Here is a 20,200-nt window from a genome sequence, read left to right on the forward strand (position 1 = left end):
GGGCTTTGGGATAGATATGATTTAGTATTTACAAGCCATTTTCTTTAAAAAGTCTGTCCTGGGGGCGCCTGGGTGGCGCAGTCGGTTAAGCGTCCGACTTCAGCCAGGTCACGATCTCACGGTCCGTGAGTTCGAGCCCCGCGTCAGGCTCTGGGCTGATGGCTCGGAGCCTGGAGCCTGTTTCGGATTCTGTGTCTCCCTCTCTCTCTGCCCCTCCCCCGTTCATGCTCTGTCTCTCTCTGTCCCAAAAATAAATAAAAAACGTTGAAAAAATAAAAAGTCTGTCCTGGATTTAATTACTTTTGTTATGGCAATGGAAAAACACTTTAACAATCGCCTAATGAGCTAAAAACAAGGCTGGAAATTTCAGTTATTCAGCTGTTTCCTTTCAGTGGGCATGTGAGCCAGTTCACCTTCTCTTATTTTCTTCAGATCTGAACAATTGTGATAGTAGCACTTTAAAGCTGCATAAAAAGAGCTATATAGAAACATGGCATTCATTGAAGGCTTATAATGATTTTTAATATGCCTCAAGGAAAGGACTCTTTAATAATAACTATTTCTCCACATGTATTTTTGTTTGTTTAATGAGAATGATTCCTGGTTGAGCCAAGAAGGAATCAATGACTTTAGATATTGACTGTGTTTTTTGTTGCTATACAATTATTCTTCATTAAAGAACAAAAAGAAGGATTAAACACTCAGGACAGACACACTGAATTACTTTATATATACTTTCCAATTAAATTCTCACCAAGCCAAATTAGGTATGAGGCTTTTACTAAAAGTAATTTATGATCCAGGATGTTGTTTAAAAAGCACTAGATATTTGGTTAAATTTAGCAGTCATTGCTTTTTATATGTTAACCTTTGTTATATTGTTTATGATCTTATTGGCTAAAGGGGCTGCAAAGCACAGACTAATCTTAAGTTGCATGAGACACCATGGATATCCAACATAAAGCTTTTTAACACTCCAGGAAGAGATAATTATCTCAGAAAGCAAATCCTCTATTACAGATCCATTCATTCACAGAGATTTGTTTCAAAGCATCATGAAATATGAGCTAGTCCAGTATGTTTAGAGCCAAAATCTAAAAGCTCAAGCCTTACATTACAACTCGAATATATCCTTACACATGAAGATGTTTTTATTTTCTCTCCAAGATGACAACCAATAATCAGAAAGTCTTGTTCATTATAATATCTTAAACATAAAAACAAGTTTAAAAATATATTTATTTAGAGAGAGCGAGCGAGCATGTGTACATGTGCATGCAGAAGGGCAGAGAGAGAGGAACAGAGAGAATTCCAAGCAGGTTCTATGCTGTCAGTGTAGAGCCCCATGTGAGGCTCGATCTCATGAACTGGGAGATGATGAACTGAGCCGAAATCAAAAGGATGCTTAACCGACTGAGCCACCCAGGTGCCCTTCAAGTCTTTTTATTTTTTTCTTTTTTAAGTTTATTTATTTTGAGAGAGAGAGAGAGAGAAGGAGAGAGAGAGAGAGAGAGAGAGAGAGTGAGAGTGAGCATGGTGGGGTGGGGAGGCAGAGAGAGAGGAGATAGAGACAATCCCAAGCACTGTCAGCATGGAGCCTGATGCGGGCTCAAACCCACTAACCTCAAGATCATGACGTGAGCCGAAATCAAGAGTCTGAAACTCAAGTGGCTGAGTCACCTAGCTGCCCCTAAAAACAAGTCTTTACTGGCTGAAGACCAGAAATAGTCAATAATATTAAATTGAAATAACTGTGTTGGCAAGAACTGTTATAAATTTTAGAAACTGTATTGTCATCTTAGCTCTGTGGAGGAGAACAAAGTTGTCTAGGATATACCACTTAGCATGTCAGATTTGATGGTATTTTTCTAGGTTCTCTTTCAACTAATCAGGAGTCTCACATAAGTCTTTATAAAGCTAAATGTTAGGGATGTTTTCCATCATTTACATAATAGTCATTGTTCTGGTTATCCTCTGTGTAACAGTCCTAAGCCTTAGTGGTTTAGAACAATAAGCATTTTATTACATTTCAAAATTTCATGGGTCAGGTATTCGGGCATAGCTTGGTTTCTTCTGTTCCATATGGCATTGACTGAAGTTACTTGGTGGCATTCAGCTGGCAGATGGGCCAGTCTGAGGGTTCAAGGTGGATTCACTTACATGTCTGGTGCCTTGGTGGGTATGGACAGAACTCTAAGCTCAGACTATTAACTGAAGTACCTTCATATAGCTTCTAGAATGTGGTGAGATCAGGATACTCCCACTTCCTATGTTGTAACCGGTTCCCCAAGACAAAGTGTTGTAAGAGGCCCAAGCAGAAGCTGCAAGGCTTTTTATGCCCTAGCTGTGCAAGTCCCAGAACATTGCATCTGTCACATTTTATTCATTAAGCAAGTCACTAAGGCCATCGCAGATTCAAGGGAAGGTAAGGAATAGGTTCTATCTGCTATTTCTTGATGGGAGTATGACGTGCTTATATGGAGAGGGAAAAAATTGATGATAGCCATCTACCATCATGATAGTACTAGAATCATAATGACTATAGACCAATGCCAAGCAGTCCATCACCAAATGATTACTTTCAAAAAGAAAAGTTATCTTTAAAATTCTGCAACTTATAGCAACTGTTATCTTTAGTTTTTCAATTCTAGGTCTGAAATATTTCCAAGTATTTTTGATAGCTATACTGAATTGTTCTAGCCAACAGTTATCCAAGACTTACATGGCATGAATTTTCCTTCATATTATTTTTCATCCCAGCTATAGTTTTGACTGCTTGTCAAATAAAATTTTGTGAGATATTTCAGGTAAACATATATACAGAAAAACACAGTGCACTGCAAATCAGAGGTTAATAACAAATCATACCATCTTGAGCCAGCAAGTTATGTAAGTCACCACTGGGGCTCGTTTTCCCACATGTAAAGGGGGTTAAAGATGTTACTTAATGCAGGGGTCAATCAATAACAGGAATAAAAAAAGGGTTAGATATCATTACAAATCCTACAGACATCAAAAAGATAATAAAAGGGTATTATGAACAAAACATTTGACAACTTACATGAAATGGACAAAACCTTTGAAAAACAGATCTTTCCAAAACAAACACATGACCAAAAGAAAATATGAATAGCCTCATTTCTATTTTAAAAATTGAGGGGTGCCTGGGTGGCTCAGTTGGTTAAGCGCCTGACCTCGGCTCAGGTCATGATCTCACGGTTCGTGAATTCAAGCCCTGCATTGGACTCTATGCTGACAACTCAGAGCCTGGAGCCTGCTTTGGATTGTGTCTCCCTCTCTCTCTGCCCCTCCCTCACTCATGCTCTGTGTTTCTCTCTCTCAAAAATAAATAAATATTAAAAAAATGAATTTGTTCTCAGAAACCTCTTTAAAAACAAACAAACAAACAAACAAACAAACAAACAAAACAAAACAAAACCTTTAGGTCCAGGGAATTTTGCAACCAAATATTAAAGGGAGAAAATAAGGTAATCCATAATTGAAACTTTCAGGTTTTTGGGGCGCCTGGGTGGCGCAGTCGGTTAAGCGTCCGACTTCAGCCAGGTCACGATCTCGCGGTCCGTGAGTTCGAGCCCCGCGTCGGGCTCTGGGCTGATGGCTCAGAGCCTGGAGCCTGTTTCCGATTCTGTGTCTCCCTCTCTCTCTGCCCCTCCCCCGTTCATGCTCTGTCTCTCTCTGTCCCAAAAATAAATAAACGTTGAAAAAAAAAAAATTAAAAAAAAAAAAAAAGAAACTTTCAGGTTTTTTTTTAAGTTTATTTATTCATTTTGACAGAGAGAGAGAAAGAGAGAAAGCGAGAGAAAGAGAGAGAGAGAGAGAGAGAGAGAGCAGGGTAGGGGCAGACAGAGGGACAGAGAGAATCCCAAGCAGACTCCACTCTGTTAGCGCAGAGCCCGATGCAGGGCTTAAACCCACAAACCACATGAGATCATATGACCTGAGCCGAAACCACGAGTTGGATGCTCTGACTGAGCCATCCAGGTGCTCCAAAACTTTCAATCTTCTAAATAAAAAAGGTCATTAACATTAAAATAAGATAAAAAAAAAAAAACAAAACAAAAGACAAAAAACCAAAGGAGTTGTAAGAATGAGTGTGAAACAAACTTTCTGGGCGTAAAGATTTTCTTCTACTTAAGATTTTCTCTCTCCCTCTACCACCTCCACTGCTCACCCTCCCCTCCCCACTTTCTCATGCATGCTCCTGCACTCTCTGTCTCTAAAAATAAACAAACAAACAAATAAACAAATAAATAAAACCAACACAGGAAATGTAGTAAAACAAGTTTAGGAGGAAGAGATAGTCAAACTTGCTAGATACATGTCTCAGGAAAGATAATTCCAAATTACATTTGGTTTCATTTTGCCTTATTCAAAGAAATGTAACTTGCCATAGTTTATGTGGGATTTGATGCTATATTTAAAAAAAATAGACACACTTCTAAGAATGACAAAACAGTTGAATTACTCCAGAAAATGAACTGATACAAGATTTAAGATAAGCAAATGAGGGGCGCCTGGGTGGCGCAGTCGGTTAAGCGTCCGACTTCAGCCAGGTCACGATCTCGCGGTCCGTGAGTTCGAGCCCCGCGTCAGGCTCTGGGCTGATGGCTCAGAGCCTGGAGCCTGTTTCCGATTCTGTGTCTCCCTCTCTCTCTGCCCCTCCCCCGTTCATGCTCTGTCTCTCTCTGTCCCAAAAATAAATAAACGTTGAAAAAAAAAATTTAAAAAAAAAAAAAGATAAGCAAATGACACAATGTATTATTCAGGTTAAAATGAGGTTTCAGAAAATCCATATTCTATTATAGTGTAATGAAAGTGATTTTTCATGTCTAAATAGGTAAGTGTAGTTCCCAGAACAATCATAAACAGTAAATATGTGTCACTTTAAGAGAGTCGGTAGAAAACATTCCATGGCAACAAGACCGAATGGCAGGTTCTCTATAAAGCTCAAACAAAGTACACTTAATATGCTCTCAGTTCGGTTGTGAAAATCAAGACGGACTAAAATAAACACTTCTAGAAATAATATATATTTGAAGTTATAGAATAAATGTAGGTGAAGTTTAAACTTCATAAAATAAAATCTAAATCAAGAGGTAAATTACTTAAGATGATGATAATTAATAAAGAATTAAAGGCTTGACTTAAAAAATTTCAACTTAGATTTTAGGTAAATCCAACATAAGGAAGATTTGGTAATCACCAGTAAGGTATCTTTAGCACTACTAGATTTTAGATTTTTGAGTCTTATTTATTTTTAAATCATTTTACATATTGCAATTGAAAACTGAAATCTTGGAGTAAATATTTTGTGACTTTCTAGATGAGGCCTCAAATTGAAAAGAGTGATATCCCTATTTTTTTTTTTTATTAAATTTTTTTTTAACGTTTTATTTATTTTTGAGACAGAGAGAGACAGAGCATGAACGGGGGAGGGGCAGAGACAGAGGGAGACACAGAATGGGAAGCAGGCTCCAGGCTCTGAGCCATCAGCCCAGAGCCCAACGTGGGGCTCGAACTCACGGACCGTGAGATCGTGACCTGAGCTGAAGTCGGACGCTTAACCGACTGAGCCACCCAGGCGCCCCTGCCTATTCTTAACTATCTTAAACTTCTATTTGCTGTTAACAGGTAAATTTGAGATACACGTTAGGGCAAAAGAGCCAGCACTGAATTAGAATAGGCTTTGAAACTGAGCAATTTAAAATTCTTATTAAGTTAGTGTTCTATAGCATTTAAAAGTAATTAGACATAAGCATAATGCTATATACTTTATCCACCATCCGTCATTCAAATATAGCCACAAGAGACAGCATATAATTGTGTTTTCCCAAAACTAATTGAGGGCCTACTAGGTGCTAAAGGGGGTCAGATTATGTCACCCCAAAACATATCACTTTGCTTTCAGTTGAGGACAAATGAGAAGAAGCAGACACACACACACACACACACACACACACACACACACACACACACACACACAAAACCTTCTGGCTCTCTCCTATATTAGGAAGAGCAGGATAATTCTTAATTACTAGAGACAACTCTAGACTTACCAGCATCAGAGTAAGCTACATAAAAAAACTTACTAAAACAACCCTTATCTTCCCGAAGTTTCCTCCATATATTTACCTTGCCATAACTTGCCATCCCTAAGGACCTAAACCCCTTTACCTTTGTCTTACACTGCTCTTTGTTTTTTTGTTTTACCCGAGAGAGAGAGACACAGAGAGAGAGAGAGAGGGAGAGAATGAGTGGGGGAGAGTGGTAGAGGGAGAGAATCCTAAGCAGGCTCTGCAACAATGCAAGGCTCAATTCCACGACCCTGGGATCATGATCTGAGCCAAAATCTAACGTCGGACGCTCAACCAACTGAGCCACCCAGGTGCCCCTCACTTCTCTTTGTTAAGATGCTATATAAGCCCCAAGTTCTGACCACCCGTTTTAGTTACCCATTGCTGAGTTATCCCACATGTATGTGCCGTGCACGTGTTAATGTGCTAATAAACTGTTTTTCTCTTGTCAGTTTGTTTCACAGGCCCACACACTCAATCTAAGAAGGCAGAGAAATTTTTTCCTCCCCTATAGTGCCAAAGATGAGTCAGTGTTAATCTCCACTTCTTAGTAACTTGCAATGTAATCAGAGAGACCTGATATGTAAGGTGGTAATTACAACAAAGAATTATCTAGTTATAATGATATAGAGTTTGTAAAGACAGAGGAGTGAAAAACTAAGCGGTGTGTGTGTGTACGTGTGTCCACATGGAAAAGGTGACATTGCAACTGGTTCTTCAGTGATACATAGGCCCCACCACCCATGAAGTTCTTGTTTCAGTTCTGCCCAGATTAACAAAAGAAAGACAGAAAGGGGAGATTTGTGGGAATACTTAATCTAAGTTTGGAAGCAATTTCTCCTGTGCCAAACATTACTTGTTAAAACCATATGCTCCACTCTCTGTTCTTAGTAATGGTGTCTCTTCATCCTCAGTATTTTGCTATTGCTAAAGAAGGAGCAGCTTACCTCACTGTGCCTTGGACTGGCTTTGCTGTCTTTCTCAGTAAAAGGCTTTGTTTACAGTATTTGTCTTCAGGAATGCATTTCTGTGATGATACCCAGTAATGTGCTTCTGCCTCACAAAGGAGATTAGATTATAATTCTGAGGCAAGACAGATTGCTCAGTCTTCTGAGTCTCAGCTCTATGCCCCTCCTATATTCTACCACATATTTTCCCTTCATATTTTCTCATTTCCCAAGTTAATAAAACTAAACTTGCATGTGGACTGTAAGTTAATATGCCAAAAGATGTTTCAGACCTCCAAAGCACCAAATTTTAACACAGCAAACCAAATCTCTCTTTAACATAGTACTTAAGTGTTCCAGGGAGGAATAGATGAATGCTTTCTTATTTAATGATTGTCTGAGGATTATCTGGAAAATCTGAAGGAGGCTCTTTGCTCTCCCACCTCATTCCTCCCAAACTCCTTCTCATATTTTAATACCCCATCATTGAACTGATTGACTTCTTTTTCATCCATGGTTCAGCTATGTTCTAGTCTCATGTCAATAAATTCATCTTCCCTAGACTAAGCATATTGACAAGTTCAATAAAATTAACCTAATTTCACATTTTTGATATTCTAGTCTGTTGTGCATATTAAAAACACTATGCATTTTTATTAATGTAAAACCTGAACCATGCACTGAGAAAAACAAAGATTAGGCTCGCTCTGAAATTGGCTCCTGTTCCATTGCTTCTTATTTTGAATTATATTTCAATAACCAAGAAACAAGTGTACTTAAATAGTATTTTCCAAAAATCAAAACAGTACTTATATAATCTCTGAATTTGTTTTTCTGACAGTCTATATACTAATTTGAACATTAAAATCTATTTTTCAGAAATATGAAATAACACTGGTTGGAAACTCTTAAAAATTGTGTAGAATTTACCCAGCCCACTTTCGGATATGGGCCGATTATCCTTTTAATCCCAGTTCTATTCCACATAGCTAAATTGGTGGGGGTTTTGTGTATTCAAATCTAGAATACACATTTTCTTATGTTTTTGTTGCAGAGTGCTTAGGAAATAAAGTATGTAAAGAGCTTTATGATCTATGGCACAATGTAGAATGTAAGGTATTATTGCATTGTCTGAATTTTTTGGAGTCATTTATCCCTTTTCTAATATAATAGAAATTATTATGGCTTCTCTTTCCAGAAAAATGTCTATATACATAGGATGTCGCATTAAATTTTAGGGGATACAGTGACCCTCCTGGAGACTTCCTAAAGTCCAGACTTCCAAGTTACAAAACTCTAGTCTGGAAGAAATGGTACTTCACATTTACTAGGTACTATTTATAGCATGCCAATGAAAGATTTAAAGTAGCATTCCATATGTCAAAGCTATGTTCTCAAGCTTTTGTGAGATTTACAGAACATTTGTGTGGATTATAAGCTGCAGGCCACTGGATGCTATAATGTCTCCAAATATAAAAAAAAATTAAAAATAAAGTAGCATTATTTACATTATAATTCAAGTTAGTAATTTAATAGAGCCTGCTTGAATAATGGGGCAATAATGCATCATGGAGCTGCAAATTGGTTAACTTATCCAGTGACTGTCTCAATGTGGAGACAGAATTAGACCCAACAAAATAATTCCTGAAATATGGTTTAGTAGGTGACAAGTTACTTACTTGACAAGTATTTATGGAGCTCCTACTCTGTATGAGAAATTGTGCTACACAATGAAGCTTTTATTAAAAGCATGTAAAAAGCTTATACTTTGAAGGTATGAAAATTTATATTGGGGATATGAGAATAAGTAAAGAAGCAATAATGATGCTGGAAGATAGGTATTATGATAGGGAAAAGTAAAGGTAGCTAATAGACTAAAAAGGGCATCTGGAAAGGCAAATGAAGGCTTTGTAGATAAAATAATGAATAGGTCAGTCCTAAAGGATGAATAGAAATAAACCCATTACTCTTAAACATGTGCTTAAAAAGTCAGCATCCGGGGTGCCTGGGTGGCGCAGTCGGTTAAGCGTCCGACTTCAGCCAGGTCACGATCTCGCGGTCCGGGAGTTCGAGCCCCGCGTCAGGCTCTGGGCTGATGGCTCGGAGCCTGGAGCCTGTTTCCGATTCTGTGTCTCCCTCTCTCTCTGCCCCTCCCCCGTTCAAGCTCTGTCTCTCTCTGTTTCAAAAATAAATAAACGTTGAAAAAAAAAAAGAAATTAAAAAAAAAAAAGTCAGCATCCTATAAGCCTTGAAACAAAAAACTGCAGTCCTTCTCCATTTCTTACTCCTGAGTCAACAATTTCCAATGACATATGTGGATTTTTTATGTATTTACCTATTTAACTCAAAATAATATGCCTAATTTGCTATTTTTAAAGTTTTTGCATTTAGGCATTATCTTTTGATATCCCACTATGGTTGATGAGGATTTTGCTTCAATTACATCATCCCACTCCTTGCTCCTGGCCCCAGCACAATTATATATGCATGCCTCTGGATGCACATGGCACACACAACCCCCCCCCCGTCCCATATTATCTTCCTAATATATCAGTGCTTATATTGTATTTACATTATTTTAACGATGTACTAAGTATTTTTTAACTATGTATTTTTTAACTACATTATTTTAACTATGTATCTTAGTATGTACTAAGAAATAACGGCTTGACCATTCTACATATTTTGTGTATTCCGATTTGTTTGCATAGTTTTCTCTGTATTTACTATTAATTCAACTCTAAATTCTACCCCAGTTATTCTATCAATTTTTATCTTCTTTTTTTTTTTTTCAATGTTTATTTATTTTTGGGACAGAGAGAGACAGAGCATGAACGGGCGAGGAGCAGAGAGAGAGGGAGACACAGAATCGGAAACAGGCTCCAGGCTCTGAGCCATCAGCCCAGAGCCCGATGCGGGGCTCGAACTCACGGACCGCAAGATCGTGACCTGGCTGAAGTCGGACGCTTAACCGACTGCGCCACCCAGGCGCCCCTCAATTTTTATCTTCTTGAAGAACTTCCTGAGCCTTCTGCCCTACTCTAATTTGGACTGGTGGTCAGGCTATTAAATTGGGACCTCCCTTAACTACCAACTTGGGATTCTCTCTGCTTCTTTCTCAGTTTGAATTTCCTTTTTCCTATTTCTAATCTCGGGATCAATTGAATGATAAAATATCATCACAGGTATAATTTTATAAGACAGGCCATTCTCTTAATTTTCTTTTACAGCCTTGTTTCCCTAGGATGCATTTTCCAATAGCTGCCTTAGAAAAGAGAGGATGCAATATTTTGAGGCTTTGGATACAGGATTTGATCTTGGAAATCTTTTTCTCATAATTTTCAAATCATTGATCTCTTGTCTTGCTTCCAGTGTAGCCATTCAGAGGTTTGAAGCTGTCCTATTCTTGACCCTTTGTGGATTTTTTCTTGATGAAATAAGATCCTCTTTTTGTGTCTAAAGTTTTGATTTTTAAAAATAATGTGCCTCGGTGTGTCCCTAATATCACACTTTAAATTACTAGGGTTCTTTTTAATACTCCTTTTTAAAGATGTATTGTTGGGGGCCCGGGTGGCTCACTCAGTTGAGTGTCCGACTTCAGCTCAGGTCATGATCTCACAGCTCCTGAGTTGGAGCCCCGTGTCGGGCTCTGTGCTGACAGCTCAGAGCCTGGAGCCTGTTTCAGATTTGTCTCCCTGTCTCTCTTTCCCAACCCACTCGCATTCTGTCTCTGTCTCTCTCAGAAATAAACATTAAAAAATTTTTTAACTAAATAAAAATGTATTCTTTTTGTTTTCAGGTATACAATATACATCTCTTTTTAGTAAGAGTATTAAGTATAGTTTGGTTCTTTCCCCTAACTCTTCTTCTACTTAACAGTATTTTCTCTAAATTGCTGTTTTGTACTTATTTTGGTTGCTATCTCTAATACAATTGACTGTCAACTGTCAGCAGGACACTGACGAGAAACTCTTTACTCCGGGATGAGCCATGTCCATAAGCTTTACTGTAGAGCAAGGATTCTCAACTTTTCTGTATAGGAGAATCACCTGGGAAAAATTTTAAACCACAGATACTCAGGTTTTATACCTAACTGAATCAGATTGAGTAATGAAACATTTTAAATTTTTTTTTTCAACGTTTATTTATTTTTGGGACAGAGAGAGACAGAGCATGAACGGGGGAGGGGCAGAGAGAGAAGGAGACACAGAATCGGAAACAGGCTCCAGGCTCTGAGCCATCAGCCCAGAGCCTGACGCGGGGCTCGAACTCACAGACCGCGAGATCGTGACCTGGCTGAAGTCGGACGCTTAACCGACTGCACCACCCAGGTGCCCCTGAGTAATGAAACATTTTAAAACCTCTCGAGTGATTTTGATGCAGTTAAGGGTTAAGAATCACTACTGAAGAGTGACTTAGCTGGACCCAGCTGGAACTCCCAATGTGAAATCTTGTTTCAACATCATAAGTTTGTCAAATTCCCAAGAGAAAACTAAAGGGTGTAAGTTTGGTTGCCACAGTTCTGGGAACTGAATATATGATAGAGGCTAGGTTGGAGCTCACTATTCAGCTTTCACTTAATGATACAAACTTTCACTATAAACTTTCACTTAATACCTCTTTTTCAGTATGGTATAGGGATACCCATGATCTTTTCTGAAGAATTTGTTTTGTCCTCTCCAGAGAATAAACTTGCAAACCTTTGCGTTTAGGAAAGGGACACCTGCCAAGCTGTGTGAGGACTACTGCTTGTTAATATCAATTCTATTCTTTTAAAAAAACATGTCTTCACACCTCTTCCTCCAATTCCAGAGATACCTGTTGACTCCAATTACTGTCTTTCAGGACTCTATGATACAAACTGAGTTGCTTTTTGGCTTCTTCACATCTTCTAGAGCCTCTCCATGTGGCTTTGGCTTTTCCAGTATGGCATCAGGGTAATCACACATTTTAGAGGGCATCTAGCATTCGAAGAGATACTGTTCCAAAGAAGTAAAAGCTGCCAACCCAATTAAGGGTTAAGTTTGGAACAGGCTGCATCACTTTCACTGTATTCTATTGGTCAAAGCATTCACATAGCCCACCAGATTAAGAAAGGTAGAGAAATAAATTTCACCTCTTGATAAGAGAGTGGTAAGGTCACAGTGTAGGAAAGAATATAGAATGAGATATATTCTATAGCCATACTTGGACTTACTTCCTTTTTAATTATATAGGATAGAAAACAAAATATTTGAGTGGGGATAGTCTACCACACACACACACAATTCAGAGATGGCATAGCAGATAACTGGTAAACTGTATTGTCCACTGGAGACATGGAATGTTTCAACGATTATGTAAAGATCTATAACTTTCCCTAAACATTCTAAGGTATCAAGGACCCATTCTGTTAAGAAGGTTCTTGACTTTAAGTGACAAGAATCAAGTAGGCAAATTCAAAATGTTCATCCAAACATTTATTGAGTGAATATTACATTGTCAAAGAAATAAGTGATTAATGAAAATTCTGCTTTATAAAGCTTGCAATCTGGTCAAAAAACAGCCATAAATATCATGAAGTAAAAAAGTATACAGCAAACGCTGTCATGGTGTTATAAAATGAAGCCCCGTAGGAGCAGAGAGAAAACAATTTTGACTGGAAAAAAGGAGATGGAATTCAATCAAACTGCAATTTTGACTGGTTAAATTTCAGGAAGAAAGTCACCTCTATATTTGGAAAATGCTAAATAAGTAGTGCAGCTAGAACACATGATGAAGCCAATCACATAGGATCACATATAGTAACAAGTTTGGTTTTATTCTGTAGGTATTCAAGAGTAATTTCAGATTTCTGAGTTGGGAAAGTTAAGTAGTGGGTGGATGCTATAGTTAGATCTATAGTTGAAGTAAAAAGCTGACAGAATCCACAATGATATGGAAGGGATTAAAAATATGGCAAGATAAGCTAAGAGATTGCTATAATAATGCAAGTAAGAAATAAAATTCATCAGAATCCCCAAATATATTTAGAAGTTAACAGGTTGGAAACATCCCGAATTGAATATAGGCAGGCCAAGAAAATATCTTAAATATTTATAATTTATTAAATTTAAAGAAATACAATGAGTTTAAATTATTCCTGAGTAAACTACTTCAAACAAATGGAAAATAACTACAATATACACAGTTAAAAACAGAGTTGAAACATTACTTCATAATGACTTATCAAGGTTATTTACATCTATACTATTTTTATTAAAGTACTGTAAAAATGAAATATAAGAATACTTAAAGGCAACAATATTAATTCTACCAATTATCTGCACACAGTTTATGAAAAAATTTAAAGTTTTTTCTTTTTTTGTCCCATCATCACATAAGGACATGTCTAAATCAACTTTTTGTATTTAGCAGACACATATTTATATAATACCAATTAACTTTATCAGCTTAAAAAAGCTAAAATGTGGCCAAAAACAATCACCGTGAATTTACAAAACAATTAGTATACTATTTGCTGTGCAGTCAACTAATATTTATTGAGCACCTCCTATCTTCCAGGACCAAAAACATGCTACCTCAAGAATTCTCAAAATCTTTCTTGAAGATAAGTAATAGTATTTTTTATTTAAAAAAAAAAAGATGAAAAAATATGAATCACACTGATCAGAACTTGCTCAATACCACCATCAGTAAATATTTTATGAAGTGACAATTTTACAAGATCTTTTTTGTTTCACATTTCTGTTGTTCCCATTAAGTCTTTGCTTTCACATTTTAAAAAATTCATATGGATATAAGCAGTATTTTTATTTATATCACCATTTCTCTCCTACTTGCCTAAGAACATCACCAAATATCTATAATTTCTTATGTATTTTAATAAAATATATGTAAGTGGGCATGTAGAATATTAAGTACTACTCTATCATTCTGGAATTTAAAAATGACAAAAGCACACATTTTTAAAAGTTACACATTAAACAGATAAAAGGTATGATTTCTAAAATAAAGTAATATATAGATTTTTAAAAATTAACCTCATTAAAACTTTGGTTTGCAAATTATAACCTTAAATACAGAATGTTAAGATTAAGTGACTCTGTATTATAATGGTCAGCTACATATACGGTACTGAAATACATGTTCTTTCAAGTTTAATGTACCTCTTCTATGAACTAGCTAAAGGATGGCTATTTTAGTTCAAGTGGATAAAATTATAAAGAGTACCTTCCTTTGTTACTACAGATTACTATATAGTCAAAACGTCACACACCACAGAATTTTGAGGATAATCCAATAGTTAATAACATCAAATGCTAGCCAATATCTATTATTACGTATTTATTCCCTTTAGAAAATTTGTTCTATTAGAAGTACCTGAATAGAAAGGAAAAGAACTATAAACAGACTAGATTTAGGAAGTGCCCTTATTTTACAGATTACAGACTGAGATTCAATAGTAACTTGCCCAAGTCATAAGCTAATGGTAGAACCAGGACTGATACCTGAGTCTATTTCTCTTCTGGATCCCTTTCACCATATCCATGCTCTCCCATTTTATGAACCATATTACCATATTATTTATTCACTCTATTTTAACTTTAATTTAGAAGATTACCAAATAGTGAAACTTTTTCTCTACAGCCCAACAACTCTCTAGTTTTTCCCAAAAATGAACATTATAAGAACAGGATACAGTTCATAATATTAGAACACTTAGCTTCATTAAGATGAGAACTTTATACAGGAAAAAGTTCACTTTACATATAATTTGGTTTGGCTGCAAAAAGCTTATATAAAAGTCACAGCTTTAAAACCTCTTAACACTCTATATCATAGTAACTTCATATGTTGTGAAGTGGTTTTCTATAATCTTGACATTTTCTTCAGATAGCCAGTTTTCTTGTTTTAGCTGCCTTATAAGAGCTTCCAAAGACTTCAATCTTCCAAGAGTCTGTTGTTCTTGTAGCTCAAGAAGAGTTATTTTTGAATGTAGTTTAGAGACTTTCTGCCAGAGATGTTCCTTATTTATATCTTGTCTGCAGTAAGAATGTTCAATTTGTAAAACTTCTGTCTCATAGTCTACATCCTTATATAAGGAGTCTTCAACGTCTAGATCTTCCATTTCCACAGTTTCTTTTTGAGCAGGTACAAAAGAATCAATCGTAGGTTTGGAATTTTCTGTGGGTACAAAAATGGCAATAACAGATTCTTTATTTGTATTTAATTCTTCAACTGTTTGAGTAATTGTGCTGAATAAGAATGGACTTTCCTGTGCTGACTTTATTTCCACAGAATTATTTGTAAAGTTTGCATTAGCAAGATGATTCGTAGTGATTTCGAGTACTTCTTGGGTTTCCAAAGATGGTTGAATATCTTCTGAATTTGAAGTTGTCAAAGTAATAGTTGTAGAATTGAGATTCTCAAAAGATGTGTGAAAACCACCTATGTTTTGGGTAACTGATGTTTCCAAGGTAGATGTTGGTTTTCCAATATCTTGTTTAATCAGATTAAGAGTTAATATGTTATTTTGTATACCTTCTGTTTTTGCAGCTGGTGGCTTCACCAAGGTAGAAGAATTAAGTAATTCTGTGTGTTCAGGGAGAATATCTGTATTAACTGTATTTTTCTTTAGCTCATTTGATGCAAATGATTCTTGTGACTTGGCTTTTAGGCATACTTCTTTCTCATCATCTAATTTTTTCTTCTGAGATATTTTTTTGGAAGGGTCTTTTTCCTAGAAAATAATATTTTCAAATTCTAAAGATGTCCTCACTAACCTTATTCTCTTATTAGTCAGTGCTGAATATTTAATTATAAATTGGCCAAATTTATGCAGTTAAAAAAAGTTCTAAGCATATAACAACTCATATTACTTCAAAGTGTTTTTTTATAAAGTATTAAGCACATTCAATATATGATGGAAATATTTCAGATCACTCAAAGACCAGTAACAAAATCTTAGATCACTATCTTATGTCAATAACTTAATGATTTATGCACATGTTATCTTTGGTTCTTAAGGTATGCTTCACAATGGTTTAATTTTTTTTTAATTATCATACTTTTAGTAAAAGCATAAATTAGCTCTTCCTTTTTCTCAAGTATCTGTTTCCCCAGCAGTTATCTTTCCCTCTCCCTCCCTTAACCTCATTACCTGCGACCCTGCAACCTACCACCCTGCATTATCCCCCTCTCCCCTATGCTCTGCCTCCAATACCTGATTATCTTCAGGCAAAGAAAATATTGTTGGAATTGCAGTTTGTTTCAAATATCGAATACCCCATCTGATGTCAAGAGAGTCAGGAGTAAAATGGTCACTACACAGGAACTGGTATTTACTGGGAACCCATGAATCACGTTTCATATTCTTTAACCATTTTTCAAGTCTTTCTTTGTCATGTAGAGGAAACCTGAAATTAAAAAAGGAAAACTTTGCTATATTTTTACAATTTTGCCAAGTTCCAGGACTGCATACATAGGGTAACCTATGCACTGAGTGCTGCAAAAGCAAGGCAACAGTCCCTACCATGTAAGAGCATCTTTGTGATAATTACTACATCCCCTCTCGAGGAAAGATGAGTAAGCTCTAAGACATGTAGCCAAAGCTTTTGAGAAGACTGGCTGGTAAAACAGAACTCAGAGTCTCTCTTCAAGTAAAATATGTGTGTTCCAACAAAGGATAAAATCTACTCATATTTTCTGTGGATTATATTATATTTTTATTTTGTTGTATATTTTGCCTAGAACTGGGAAAGAGCTTGGCATAAACTACAAAGTCCTATTCAAATGTATTCTATACTGATACTATATACTAATAAGTCAAATGGTGTCTTTTCTATATTTCAAGGAAGTATTAAACTTTAGGCCCTTATTAATATTAATATTTTTTTAAAAGTTAGTTCAAGTAAGTGATTTAGTTGACAATGAATACTATATTTTATAAAAGTACTAATATTCCATGCCCTTTACCAGAATCAGCCTCAAATCTATCCATACATAATTTAGTCTACTATTTCTAAACTTATATGACCAATAAACTGAGAACCCTAAAATTCAAGTTATGAAAGAAAACTGACACAAGAACTAAAAATGTTGTAAAGAACAGACTCATATTTTATAACATGAAATTGAAATCAAAGAGAAAAGACAGAGAAAAGACAGTTCTTTTTGTGCTGTTCCTGGGCTGAAAATAACCTCTATTTAGAGTTGGTGCTAACATAATGAAATGTGTGTTATAGGCAAAATTAGGCTAATGACAGAATCTGAGAGAAAACTTTTCCTACCAATGTAAATAGGTTTCAGTTAAACTCCATTAAACAAGAGTTAACAGTAATTCATATTTCAATGATTTTATGAGATGTCTAAATTCTTATTTTTAAAAAATAGTAACGACATAAGGTTTCTTATATAGAAAGCAGCAATTATACATTCCCTCTCAATCCCAACCATTTAGGTTATGCTTTGTAATAGCATGCCTCCCCCCACACCCCTGCAAATATTGATAACTTTATAAGATGCTAAGGAGGGGTGCCTGGTGGCTCAGTCGGTTGAGCATCCGACTTCGGCTCAGGTCACGATCTTGCAGTTGACGAGTTCGAGCCTGGCGTCGGGCTCTGTGCTGACACCTCAGAACCTGGAGCCTGCTTTGGATTCTGTGTCTCCCTCTCTCTCTGCCCCTCCCCCACTCATGTTCTGTCTCTCTCTGTCTCAAAAATAAAGATAAACTTTAAAATAAAAAATTTTTTAGAAGATGCTAAGGAAAAGGAGTCTGGGTACTTTGTAGGAAATAATTTTTAACCCAGATACCCTTATATGGAATAATCAGATGATCTACCTTTGTAAGTTCTTACCATAGATACAATATTCATACATGGTTTGAAAAACTTTTAACCTTGCATGTATCAGTAATTTAGGTTGTAAGTATAATACACATAACCAGAAAAGGCATTTAAAGGCAAAAATGATTTTCTTTTCAGAAGACCTAAATTCTGTTAGCCATAGGTAAGTTCATACTTTTTCTGCTACATCTAAAAAGGGAATATGCCTTTTACAATATTTTTAAACGTCATTTTATGTATAAGCACGCTGTTTGCAGATTATTTCTATTGTACCTATACTAAGTTACCAAACTAACTAACTAAATAAATAATTAATTAATTAAAAAAGATCAGTTTGTGCATATCCTCATTAGTAACTGGACTGCAATACTTTCTCAGCAGGTAAATCTCTAAGAAATCTCCTGGAATAGGTTTCCTGAACAACTTTGTATCTTTACAGTGTGGTTCAATTTGCTCAGTAATTTTGTTTCAATGCCGTATTAATCCCCCAAAAAGTATAAAATAATCACAGTATAAACTGAATATTATATACATATGTAAACTGAATTATCAAATTAGTATACAGTAGAGCTTATTACAGTGTTAGCATTAACAAATTCAATTTTTCAAGTTTGGTGCTATTAGGGGACTAAAACTAATTCAATTTTTATTTTTCAGACTACATATGGAAATAAAAAACATAAAAAACCCACTTTCAGTAAATTCATAATTGGAGGAAAAAAATCTTTACAACTGACCTCCTCTGGCATTATTATTTTTCCCTCCTTAAAAACAGTAACTATGGAAAGATTAACTTAAAAGAATTTGGAGTCTGGCATTATTCCCCCTAAATCCAAGGCCAAATAAATCTGGGAAATATGAGGCTAAATCAAGTTTAACATGATTTTTTGCTACAAACCTTCTCAGAGCCACAGCTATTGATAACTAACAATTCCTCTCAAAAATCACTCTGCATCTTGTGGGCTATGGGTGGGAGACAATCCTGGAAATATTGCCATATGTAAGTTATTTTGGGTTACCAGGTTTTGGTTTTTTTTTTTTCCATTAGTTAAGATCATGGAAAGCAACTGTATCCACGAACACAGAGTTTCTGGTTTAAAGTAAAACAGGCTTCAAAAAATAGCTGGTGAAAATCTACAAGAGTAAAAGACGACCAGGTTAGAGCTAAATGAATTATTTTTACAACAAGAAAAAAAGGAAACAGAGTATTGCAAATATGTTGATTCTCACATATATTAAGCACGTACTGACTGTCAAGTGCAGCTTTACCTATTTACACACAAAGTGTGAAGTAGGTACAATTAATAACTCCACGGGTGAGAGATCTCAGGCACAGAGAGTTCAAACTTTGCAGAAGGTCATTCAGCTACAGAGTAGTGGAGCCAGGTTGTGAACCTACTAAGTCTGGCTTTGGAGCTTGGACTCCGAGTTACTACTGCTTCCCTCGTCTTCTGAATAAAAATGAACACTTCTGTGGGTTCACGGAAATATTTCGTGGCAGTAGTAGTTTGGAACAACACTTAGCCTGTTGTCTGTACAAATAAAGAGTCTATAGAGCCCTGAGCAGGGCACAGGTTGTAATCCTGGCTTTGTCACAGAACTTTCAAGGTAACCTACTTTCTGAAGGGCCTTAGTTTCGTCGGGAGAAGACGGACTTAAGAACATCTATGCAACCTAACTCACAGAAGGTGTAAATTAACTGTGAATGCAACGTCCCACTTGGCGGGTTTGATGTGTGCCTTAAGTGGTGGTTAACGTCGTACAATAAAATGAGATCAGGTGAGGTGGGGAAACGCTCGGAAATCCACGGAGCACCGCCCAAACTCTACTGTTTTAGGGGGCTATTTAACACCCAAAAAGGCCCCTATATGCCTCGCCACCAGCTCAGTGTCCTAGCCCAGGGCATTTCTAGGTAAACTCAACTAGACCCTTAACATCCTCCTCCCGCGCAGTGAAGAGCCACGCCCGGAGAGCCGAGGACGAATTTCCAGATAACCCCAAACCGTGGCTACAACGGCCACAGGACAGTGGCCCAAAGTCAAGGCGTCTGACGCTTCTGCTCGAAGGACAACTTACGGATAAAAACTCAGCTTCCGGTCCTTACTGTTTCGTCCCCGACGGTTCTTACAGCAAATCGCTGCGCAATAGCGAGGCATCGCTCGGGTGCGGCCCAGAAGGCCCAGGCCGACGAGGGGCGCTAGCGGAACCTCCTTGCCAAGGTGGGGCCGCAAGTCCAGGCCGTCCGAGGCCACCGCGCCTGCGCCGGAATAGGCCGAGAGGAAAGACGCTGCAAAACTCGACTCACTTCCGCTTCTTCAGGCTTCAGCACGGC

At 36.8% G+C, this 20,200-nt stretch overlaps 1 protein-coding gene across 1 annotated transcript; it reads right to left on the bottom strand.

Moving 5' to 3' along the window:
* Positions 1–12,821: 12,821 nt before the first annotated feature.
* THAP5 (THAP domain containing 5) lies at positions 12,822–20,107 on the bottom strand. Its single transcript, XM_047095340.1, has 3 exons — positions 19,945–20,107; positions 16,248–16,440; positions 12,822–15,764 (listed from the first exon to the last, which is right to left on the bottom strand). Exons 1-3 carry the CDS (start codon positions 20,022–20,024, stop codon positions 14,856–14,858), a joined length of 1,182 nt encoding a protein of 393 aa, XP_046951296.1. The 5' UTR covers positions 20,025–20,107; the 3' UTR covers positions 12,822–14,855.
* Between the last annotated feature and the right edge of the window lie 93 nt (positions 20,108–20,200).

The sequence above is a fragment of the Lynx rufus genome, unplaced genomic scaffold, assembly GCF_022079265.1.
Source record: "Lynx rufus isolate CCGP_SWC_20201006 ecotype Redwood Valley unplaced genomic scaffold, mLynRuf1.p SCAF_4, whole genome shotgun sequence".
NCBI lineage: Eukaryota > Metazoa > Chordata > Mammalia > Carnivora > Felidae > Lynx > Lynx rufus.

Bases quoted from the DNA above. Each gene is read 5' to 3' on its own strand.
- THAP5 (XM_047095340.1), bottom strand. From the start codon at position 20,024: ATGCCTCGCTATTGCGCAGCGATTTGCTGTAAGAACCGTCGGGGACGA. The intron at 16,441-19,944 runs GTAAGTTGTCCT...TTTTAATTTCAG, and splicing joins CGGAAGCTGAGTTTTTATCC to GTTTCCTCTACATGACAAAG. The intron at 15,765-16,247 runs GTATTGGAGGCA...ATTATTTTCTAG, and splicing joins CTTTGCCTGAAGATAATCAG to GAAAAAGACCCTTCCAAAAA.